The following is a 10,636-nucleotide window of genomic DNA, read 5'->3' as shown; positions in this document are numbered from 1 at the left end:
CCGCGCGGCCAGCCTAGGCCCCGCCGTGGAGCTGCCGCATGCTTCCTGCAGGCGTGGGGCCCGGCTGCCGGGGAGGCGGCGTGCGTGGCCGCCCTTTCCACGGAAGGGAGCGCGAAGAGAGCGCAGCAGGCTGGCTCGCTGGGAGGATTTAATTTCTGTTAGTTTCTTCAAGATTCTTCTCAGTTTCTTATCTGGCTTAGTTCTTTCGCTTCCCGCCTTCCTTCTCTATTTTTTTAATGATGGGACGCTTGCAGGAGAAAGGGAGGCTTTTGTCAGATGTTGGCGCCATCAGAGCAATATTATCTGTCTTCCTTGTAGCATTACTGCTGGAGGTGTAATGGATGTTAACACCGCCCTGCAAGAAGTGCTGAAGACCGCACTCATCCATGATGGCCTAGCTCGTGGTATTCGTGAAGCAGCCAAAGCTTTGGACAAGTAAGTGGTCTTCCTGTCTTGTCTGTGGTGAATAGCAAAACTGGGTGTGGTACGGTGTGATGAGGTGCGTTGAACACACAGTCCTGACTTTCTCTAGATGTTCAATTGAAAGCTTTTTCAAGAACGTGTTTTGCTGCTGAGGTGTTTTGTCTTTTCGCTGTGTCTATTTTGGGGTCTGTAAATGTGGTCATAAAGTAGACACTAAACTCAGTGACTCGAGTAACAGCATCTAGTGTATTAGGTTGTGTTTTTGTGACCCTGGTACCATCGAGTTTTCATGTGGATTGGTTTTATGAAGAAAATGGAATGGTGCTTGTGGTATGTAGCTATGGAAATCTGGGGCTCAAGAACCTTGTTAACTCAAAAAATGGTAAACTTCTCAGAACTTTCTAAGAACTCTCTTGGGAGGGTTAATGTGTTTGTCAGACTTGACCTGGAAGAGTTGATTTAGCTTTTATGAAATAAAATTGAAATTCATGGCTTGCCTTTACTTTTTTGCTAGCTTCTTTTTTTTTTTTTTTTTTTTTTGTGTTGTAGCTGTAAATAACTGCTTTGGTACAGCATGAAAACAATATTAAACTTCTCAGATACGTGCCAACCATGGTAATAAGCTCTAGGTTTTTGATAGAGTGAAGCACTATATCTATGTATATATACACGTACATACACATCTGTGTATGTGTGTTTATATATAGGCACATACTTTTAAGAATAGACAGTGCTTAAGTGTAATGCTACAGTGTTTGGGTGATGACTTAACAATTTGTCGGATACCCCTTCACTCTTATGAGTGAGAACAGCAGTCTGACAAACCTGTATGCGAGAAGCTTGAAGACAAGGTACCAAGTAATGTAAGAGAAGTACAACTTGGGAGACTGACAACCAGTTTGTGAGAGTTCTTTTGAGTTCAGCTACAGCTTCATATGCTGTGTGTTAAGAGAAGGATGTATGCGCAAGGTTTATATACATTCGTGTGTGATGGTTCTTGCTTGGAAATGTTTCTGAAAATTCTGGTGAAATTCATGAAGGTGGCCACAGAGAAAACTGACCTTGTTTGCAGTGGTTGAGTTACGTTAGGTTAAGCATAGAAGACCTATACAGCTCTCTCTGTTGTCAGGTATCCCTTTGGTATTCTTAACATTGTACCACAGTATACAAAGAGCCTAATTAGAGTTGGGGCCCTGTCATAACAGCTTCTTTGAACGTAAGTAGAAAAGATTGTTCTGAAGAGCTTCTAACAACTTGACATGGAAATTTGAGCTTTTAATAATTACAATTCTAATGTTAAATTATTGTAATCTGAGGTAAACAAGAAAAAGCAACTTGTAACTTGGTTGCTTTCTAACAGTGACAGCGGTTCTTTATGGGACCTGGTGTTTATCCAGTCATTACAACTTTTTCCAATGGCTGAGAATTTATTTAGTGGGCTTTTTTTGAGGCTTGCTAAACTGGAATAGAATCTGATAATAAAGCTAACAATGTATGAGCAGTCTGTTACGTATATGAAGAAAAGTATAGATAGTATAAATATATAAAAGGTAGTAGATCATACCAAAAGTATATTTAGTATTTCAAAATCATACGGTTTCTCCAAAACCAGAAATTAAACTTAGGGAGTGGTCATCTAGAAATGCTTGTGCAGAATTTTCATCTTTGCAGCTTTGATTATTAAAGAAAGTTTAAGCAGCATCTGAAGTTACACTTGTCAGTTTTCATTTTTTTTAGACGCCAAGCCCATCTTTGTGTTCTGGCTTCAAACTGTGATGAACCCACGTATGTAAAGTTAGTTGAAGCACTTTGTGCAGAACATCAGATCAACTTAATAAAGGTGAGTGGAACAGTTACCATCCCTGCAATATAAGCTGCTTGTTTGAGCATATAGAAGCTGAATCTTTGAAACACTATGCTGTAATTCTGTATATGGCTTATCTAAGCAAAATTTCGATTAGCAGTAGAGATTGTTCTAGTTCTATGTGATTGTCATATAAGCAGTACAAAAACTGTGGATGTAAATGGCAAAGGATGTGTATCAGGTGTTTTACAAAGTTGAAATTAATTTTTGTGTCCTGTAAAATAAGAAATAGAATCAATGCTGCAAGTGGTTGCAGAGCATGGGAGGAGTCTTAACATGACTTTTTTCTTCAAATTAAAATAAATACTAGCTGTACAATGATGATACTTTGGCTCCCTCTACTGATAGCTGTGAGGAAAGAGCCTTCCGTTACCCAATACCTCTGAGAGTACAGCTGCTTTTGTGCTGAACCCACCTACATTAGAAATTACAGGTTCTGATGTGATGCAATGTTCTACACAGGTTGATGACAACAAGAAACTGGGTGAATGGGTAGGTCTCTGCAAGATCGACAGAGAAGGAAAACCTCGCAAAGTGGTGGGCTGCAGTTGTGTGGTTGTCAAAGTAAGATGATGCAAATTCTATCTTATTTCTTGAATTCTGAAAGTAAGCAGTAAAAATAAGGATGCTTTAGATAAGGGACTCTTAAGTAGAGCTCTTAGATTATTTTTTTGAAACAGTTGATACTGAAAATAAATGCTACCCTGTTCTATATTCCTTTTGAGGTTTATTTAAAATACTTATATTAATTTTGTGAGTTAATGGTTGTGTCCTTTAAGTATCTATGCCCACTTGCCAGTTAGCATTAAAAGAAAGGTCTTTTAACTAGGAGAGAGGAAGTTTTGCTGAAGGAAAAAAATGCCAGTTAAATGCATCTGCTCAACTTGAAAATGTTTTGCAGAGCATATTTTAAAATGAAGCTGGTAAAGTAAAGCCACAGTACGAGCCTTGAAGACTTTGTTGTCTTGGAGGTCCCAAGAGATGGCTACATCTTCAACAATAAAGGCTAATTCCTTCTGCATGTGTTTTCATACTTTTGTTGCTGTGTCACATACTTTACTTGGCTTTCTTTAAGCAGAAATGAAGAATTTGTTTAAATCTATTCCAGTGGATGTTACACTTGAATGAGATAGAATAGTTCTTTATTAGAATAGTCATTTATTAGAGAATGAAGGGAATATTTGGCAATACCTTGAAAAAACATGTCAGAGTCTCAGTTGTCCTTCTAAAAATAGGTTGTAAAATCTTGAATGGGTCTGTATGTTATTAATGGGTTATCTTGTGTTACAGGACTATGGCAAAGAATCTCAGGCCAAAGATGTCATCGAAGAGTACTTCAAGTGCAAGAAATGAACAGAAAATAAATTTTGAACCTGACTTGTGTGTGTGTCATTGATCGGTGGGTATCTGTGGAATAGTTCTTTTGAGTTGCAGAGGATAACAGCAGAAGATGAAAGGGCTTTGCAGGTCTTGGTGTAGCTTAGTAGTACATTAACTCTGTCAGCTTGCTAATGGTAATCCCTGCTATTCCTATTACAGGGTGCTTCCGTTTCCTTTTCCTACCCCAGAGGTTACCAACTTAGGGAACTTTGCACAGCTTCAGTTGCAAAAATGCTGACAGTTGTTTACTACCTTTGCTTGGCCATGCTTAGGCCTGTGCTTCTGCAGGGATTCTGAGTAACTTATTAGGGAAAGTCTGAAGTACTGCTGCATCTGTGATGAAAATTTGGCTCCCTCTGCTGAAACAAATGAGGAGAACGGCCTTAACCGTTACCCAAACCTTCTGAGATGTTGCAGGAATTTTTTAAGTGCTATCTTCATTTATTAAGGGAACTTATTTGACACAGGGTGTGTTTTGTTGGGTTTTCCCCTCACACACGCTCAGTTCTGAAACAAATTATGGGTAGAATTAGCTTTTTACAGGAAACGTCATATACTTCTAGATCTGATTCTGTAGGAGTCTCAGTTGTCAAGGTAGCCGAGTAGCTGAGATCTCGCTGCTTAAACAATGCAGTGTTGAGCTCTGACTTGCCAATGTCTTGGTTTCCCTAGTAGTTGGATGATGTACAGAACTTGTGTTTTTGTCAATTTTTTTGCTTTTTGATAGTAAGGCAAGATTGGGGCTGGAATTCAAGATTACTTTTCTCCTACAAGCTGCTTTATATGTCTTACATTTTCTGTGGAGCAGCTCTATAAGGAATTGCACCATTATGCTGATCAGGAGGATGTGAATGTGAGTAGGTGGCGCTGGGTACTTACGAACTGAGGAGACACAAATGCATGCTTCTATTTACTTCACTGGCTCTTGAGTTTGAATTTTCATTATGGTTTGTAACCCCTTTTTTGACATCCCCAGTCATTGAGGTAGTGTAGAGGCAGGCATCTGGGGTGCACTTTCTTAACAGTTCTCATTAAAGCTCTTGAAGTCTCTCTTGTTTTTTGCCTTGTCACAGCTTTCTAGTAGCTGGATCTGGGTGACTTGGATATTTGAGAGGTTCCTGTGGGAGCCTTTTCAGGTGTACTTAATGATGGAGTCACCTGTTCCAAGTCTGTTTAAAAAGAACTGTATCCTTGTGCTGAACTGATACATGTTCAGTTGTGTGTGTGGATTTCTCAGTAAAGGAGCTAAACAGTGGCTTATAACACTGTAGTTAATGCCAAACTAGTGTTACAAATGGAGGGAAGTTCTTAACCCAAGTGTGTGAATGTGACCATTTTCCATTTGGATATTTTTGAATACTACAGAAATTCACTCCTATAGATAAGAGCCTTAGTTACAGATCTTATTTCATTAAATTACTGGAGGTTTCTGAACACAGAGTAAAAATAATTTGTAAGAATAATCCTTTCTAAATGGACTTGAAAGACACCAACTGTTGAAAAACTTAGTTGAGTTGGGCTGCTAATGTTGAGTATCTGACTTGCCTACATAAGCACACCAAAGCACACCTCATCTTTTGTCCTGTATTAAGCTGCATCTTACGAGAGTTTTGGATAAAATACATGTATGCTATTTGATCTTTGTATTTTTTTAATGTTTACAGCTACAGTGTAGAGAAAGAATTGTCTGAAATGGTGGTTGCGTTGGCAGTCTTGGTAGGATTTCTGATTTGCTTTTCCTTGGCTGGCTGTTTTATCAGAGTTAAATTCATAAATGGAATTGGGATCCAACACTGGAGCTCAGTACCTGGATTCAATGGCCTGTGTTGCTGAGGGTGAAAATTGTTTATTAATTGAACATGGTTCTGTACCAGAACATTTTTTGCCTGCCAGGAGTAAAGTCATCTTAATGCCTTAAATCTCTGGATGCAGGGTAACAAACATGCAATCCAGTAAGCTCCTCCAGGGCAGTGGGTGAAGTTTTTTAAAAAAAGGTGAAATCCATAGGCTTGTATCCTCAAATTTGAGGAAGTCTTTGCTAAGCCTGTGCAAGTAAACAGAGCTTTTCTAGGTGTTTGGCTCTTTGGCTATAATGCAGCTTTTTGTTTTGTTTTTTTTTAACACAAAATGACCCAGGAGAATGGGGAAGAGCATGGTCCCTAGTTCAGATACACTTCACTGACCTCGAAGGGAGTTTAGGCAAGTAAATCATGTATAGGTATTTGCTTTCTGGATGTGTATGATTATGTGATGTTAATCTGCTTAAAGTTTTAGGGCTGTCTGGGGTTGCTTTAGCATGGTCAAACAGTAGCTCTTAGTTTTGTTTTTAAACTGGGTTTGCCCTTCTAGGTGAAACAATTAGCTTGAGGTCAACTCGACATGTAAAACTTCTGCTAGTACAACTTTCTCATAAATCTTAATGGTATCTTGTGAGGTGACACACCAATAAAAAGCAACACATGCTGAAGTTTCAGAGTGGTCTGTTCTCCAATTTCCGGTTGGAGGGAGAAAGTAGGAAGGAAATTGGTGGAAAAAGGAAAGAAATGTTCGTGTCCAGGTGAATTGTAATTCTGATATGATCTTGAAAGGAAAAAGCTATCACTGAAAGGGATGAGTAAATGTGAAGTTGGCAACCTGTTGCTTTAATAAAACTCTGAAGAAGTTGTCTGTGTTTTACTACTTTACCTCCATAGAGGATGTGGAAGGCTGTTCACCTTGTGTTGTGTGTTTAAAATCTGAAGTGCCCCTTTGCACTTCCCTCGATATTTATGGAGTATGCTGCATTGCGGTATTGTCACTGGATTTCCTGTCCAACTGAAGCGCTATCAAGAAATAGGATATGCCGGGTACAGAAAAATAGGTTCTGTGGGCGTTTGCAACCTACAAGAAGGCTACAGTAGGACTACATTCATTTGGTTAGGCTAGAATGGTACAACAGCACCGGTTTGATTTGCACAGAAGGTAAGATCTCATGGATTTGGAGTTAGTACACTGCTTTTTACTTCTGACAGCAGTGAAATTCCCTACAACAAGTTTGTTTTTTAGTTTTGGTCATATTTGGAAGATGCACACAATCTATGGTTGTGTAAGAATTTTTCAGCACATTGCAAATCTATATGCTTAGTCAGGTTACTAGTCTTAATTGTAATGTAAATAGGTCCTTGAAAGGAGTTTTGCATATTTAAACCTGCAAGCAATTTGAGAAGGGTCCAGCACACTATGACTATTCAACTTCACAGAATATTCTTCTGCATTTAAACGCATTTCAACTTCTATTTTCAGTGTAAGAAAAATAACGTCTTCATTGTCAAAATGGTTTCTGTGTTTCATTTATACCATGGGGTATTGGAATTGCTACTTCAGCAGTAGCTGGGTTAAACATTTCCTATCAAGGAAATGTATAGTAAATCATATAGAAATAGAATAGAAATTCCACAGAAGTCCAATCGCTTTGAGTATGATAAGTTAACTTCAGAAAAGGGGTTCAGCTAAGGAGAACTGTAGTCCATGAGCAAGATTGTTAGGCAGTCTCTCTTGCAACAACAGAATGATGCCTCAATATAACTTCAGGGCTATGATTTTTTGTAAATGGGTCACTGTCATTTTACATGGCAATGAATGTTAATACTGGGGAATCCCAGCCAAGGCTTTTTCATTGGAGCAGAACCAACACTTTCTTTTTGCCAGAAGGAATTGGGTTGAGATCTTGATTTTCTGATCAAAATGCTTATGTATGGAGTTAAGGTTTTTCCTATGATGATTTGTTTCCTGCATGTGACCTGAGAAGCTGTGCAGGGTCAGTGTTGGAGAACTGATTAAGACTCAGTTAACTTCATGTATGCTTTTTATTTAAGTCTATCCCTAGTGTTTATTTTCAAAAATTTTCTGAGAACTAAATTCCACCCAAACCTGGTTCACCATCATTAGCAAAAGCTATTTTTTCATTGAAATTGGCTGAGGAAGCGATTGCTGTCCTTCATATTGGGAAACTTGGTGTATGCTTCTCTGAGACCTCTGCTTTGTAGACTAAAGATACCATTTCTTCACACGTCCTTGATGGATGGTATTTTTGTTGTGCTGTAGAAAATGTATTGATATTGATGTGTGCTGCAGGATTTCAGATAAGGTTTCAGAGGAGTAGACTTCAAATTTTAAAATTACAGCCATCTGTACTCATTGCCCTAAAGGTACCTGTTGCTTGTCCCCTGAGAGGGTGTGGTTAGTCAGCATTAAACATGAGACTGGGGATTAAAAACTTGGGAGTTACAAGTTCCAGGGCTGACCCTGACTTTCCTCTGTTGCTGGTCATATTTAATGCCCCTTGCAAGTTTTCCTTGTGAAACAAGGATGGTGCAGAATGGTTTGCTCAATGATGCATGTTTTGTGTGTGTTGGTTGGCAGAAGCAGCAGAATGATATTTTTTTTTTTTCTGGACTAAAATACCAGGTTTTAGTGGTTTTGCATGGTTTGGTAGTCCTTTTCAGGCCTAAATTCTTAATGTTTCCGTGTAAAGTAGAAAGCTAACGAAGTGCTTTGAAGAAATGCTGGTAAGTTATTGTGAAGGTACTAAGTACAGACTTCTAGACAGCACAGGAAGAACATCCTGTGTGAGATTCAAAATAAAAAAAAAAGTAATCTTGAGAACAGTTAAGCTCATTTTGTTTTGGAATGACCTGTGTGTCATCCTGCCCAGTGCTGCTTTTGTGTGTCATGTGCATTTTGCCTTGGATCATAAAAGCTTGCACATTGGGATGACACCCCCTACCGCCACCACGTATTTGCACAGCTCCTACCTTGCTGGAGTTGTGGCCCTGACTGTGGTCCCATAGGGGAACTGGTTACATCTGCCCTCCGTGCTTTCCCATGACAGTGCCTCTTTCACTATTTTAATTTGCTATTTTAATCCCTTGGTGTCTGGGATAATGGCAGTGCTACTCTGTGCTCACCCCATGCTAAGTCTGGTTAAGAGGGACGTATGTGTGCTCCTAAGGTGTAGTGGAAGCCTGAGTGCTCACCTGAAGGTAATTTCTTATCAGGGCAGCTGACTCATCAGGATCTCCTGCTGCAATATGCTGATCTGTTTTGCAGTAGTGCAGATGTTGGGGAGTCGGGGCTTGTGTGCAGCAAATTGCCATGCTGCACCAGCAGGCTCCAGCCATTCCTTAGGAGAGCATTGTTTATTCTGCCTGCCTTGCCAAGAAAACAGGGTATATGCCAGCCTTAATTAACGCATAAAGTATTTTATGAAGGGTGAGCACTAATCCCACATGAAGAAAAAATATATTTAGTATTAGAGCACACAGCATCCTTAACACTTTCTGTTACAAATAAACATAAAGCCCAGTATTTTCTGACTAATGTTCCTGATTTAGAATTGCCTCCATCTCGTCAGTTTTGTTCCTTGTTCATACTACAGAACCTGGATATCCCAGTGGCAAGCCAGTGCTCCTCTTGCATCCATGTTACTGAGGCTGGTGCAAACATGGTCCTTAAACATGCTCCCATTCCTGGAGACCTTATGAAGGTCTCTCATCCAGCACTGCAAAGGAACTCTGCAGGTACCTCCATCTGCCAGCCTAGTCTTCTCCTTTGGAGATGGTGTGTTTGGGCTGCGAAGCCTCAGCAGGATTTTTAACTTTCTGTTAGGCCATTGAGCCAGATGCTGGATGTTGGATAAGCCCAGTTGTGGCTTGATTTATGTAGCCTGAAGGAAACCAGAAGAAATGGCAAATTATTTTCTCAATAGGTAGTTAATTTTAGACAGTTAAGTAAATACACAGGATTTTTTTTTTCAGCCATTTGTCACCAAGCAAGTGTTTATTTTGAGAGTCTTTTTAACAAATTGAGCAGATTAAGTGGTTGGGATGCTGTTGTGTATAATGATCCTACACACATTCCAAATTTTCTCATGCATTGGCATTATTTTTTTAATCAAGGTCCACCTACAAAAAACCCTAAATCCACGCTAACTGCTTCATGTAGCTGACCTGTTGTAAATGATGATACAATCCTTTATGGAAGTAACACGCTATACAGATACCTAAACATCCAGCCATTGGTAACTGTGCTTCCTCCATCCAATTCCAAAAGTGTCCAGGTCACGTAATATTATATGAATGAGTGAAAACTAATTTGAAAATCGCTGTCTTACAGGAGCTTTTCCTCCTCCTCTTCCAATTCAAAAGCAAATTGGGGGACTTTTTATAGTACTTAAGCAAAAGTATTTAAAATGTTTTCACTGAGACCTGTGCAAGCAATATGGTATTACATAAAATGGGGGTTGTTTCCATGTGTAAAGCAACAACTACGCTTTTCAAAAATTTACAAACTGATACAATAAATGTTTTTGGTACATGGTCGATTTGTTTAAAAGAAAAATAACAACTTTTAATGATCACCCGATATTTCATATTGCTGAAAGATTGCTAGGCACAAAGCAGAGTTATATGAAAAATATATACTTACAAGGGGAAACATGTTTCTGTAAAACTCAACTTAGGCCTTTTGCTTGTCTGATTGGAAGTTTGTTACCTCTAAGTAGTCCTCTGCTCAGTAAATGTCAGGAATCTCTTCATCTTTGCTGTAGCAAGACTGAGGTTAATGTCTAAGAGAAGAGTAAGTTTTACTGTTTGAGGCACAACGGTAGAGTTTGTATGTCAATGCTCTCCAAAAATACCAATGCGTAAGCGGTCGGATATTCTTTTCTAAAAGCAATGAAATAATAGGCATTTAGGTCAGTGCCTGGCATGCCAAGTTCCTGCCCTGTAAAATTTTACAATCAAGTTATGAAACTGAAAAAATATATTTTATGCTGATGTGCAGAAAAATGTTTATTAAAGCAAATTTCCTGTTTTCATACTCCAAAAAATTATAATTCCAGTATGCTTCATTTTTTCCCTTTTTTCCAAAATGGTTCTAAGACTTTCCACAGTGAAAGGGTTCAAATCTCTGTTAAAATAAGCTTTGTAT

The 10,636-nt window shown here is 39.0% G+C and overlaps 1 protein-coding gene and 4 non-coding genes across 5 annotated transcripts; all 5 read left to right on the top strand.

Annotated features, from left to right (window-relative positions):
* The first annotated feature begins 298 nt into the window (after positions 1 to 298).
* Positions 299 to 3,684, top strand: RPS12 (ribosomal protein S12). The gene is made up of 4 exons (XM_009644356.2): positions 299 to 435; positions 2,161 to 2,263; positions 2,750 to 2,851; positions 3,578 to 3,684. Exons 1-4 carry the CDS (start codon positions 338 to 340, stop codon positions 3,638 to 3,640), a joined length of 366 nt encoding a protein of 121 aa, XP_009642651.1. The 5' UTR covers positions 299 to 337; the 3' UTR covers positions 3,641 to 3,684.
* On the top strand, positions 1,177 to 1,248 carry LOC118452841. Its single transcript, XR_004842701.1, has one exon. It is a non-coding gene; the product is annotated as a small nucleolar RNA SNORD101 (small nucleolar RNA).
* On the top strand, positions 2,597 to 2,682 carry LOC118452843. Its single transcript, XR_004842703.1, has one exon. It is a non-coding gene; the product is annotated as a small nucleolar RNA SNORD100 (small nucleolar RNA).
* On the top strand, positions 3,146 to 3,280 carry LOC118452842. The gene has a single exon (XR_004842702.1). It is a non-coding gene; the product is annotated as a small nucleolar RNA SNORA33 (small nucleolar RNA).
* A 311-nt stretch (positions 3,685 to 3,995) lies between the features above and the next one.
* Positions 3,996 to 4,080, top strand: LOC118452844. Its single transcript, XR_004842704.1, has one exon. It is a non-coding gene; the product is annotated as a small nucleolar RNA SNORD100 (small nucleolar RNA).
* The last annotated feature ends 6,556 nt before the right edge of the window (positions 4,081 to 10,636 follow it).

The sequence above is a fragment of the Egretta garzetta genome, unplaced genomic scaffold (assembly GCF_000687185.1).
Source record: "Egretta garzetta isolate BGI_Z169 unplaced genomic scaffold, ASM68718v1 scaffold397, whole genome shotgun sequence".
Lineage (NCBI taxonomy): Eukaryota > Metazoa > Chordata > Aves > Pelecaniformes > Ardeidae > Egretta > Egretta garzetta.
The sequence above is the reverse complement of the archived record's forward strand: the minus strand, read 5'-3'. Positions and strand labels throughout refer to the sequence as shown.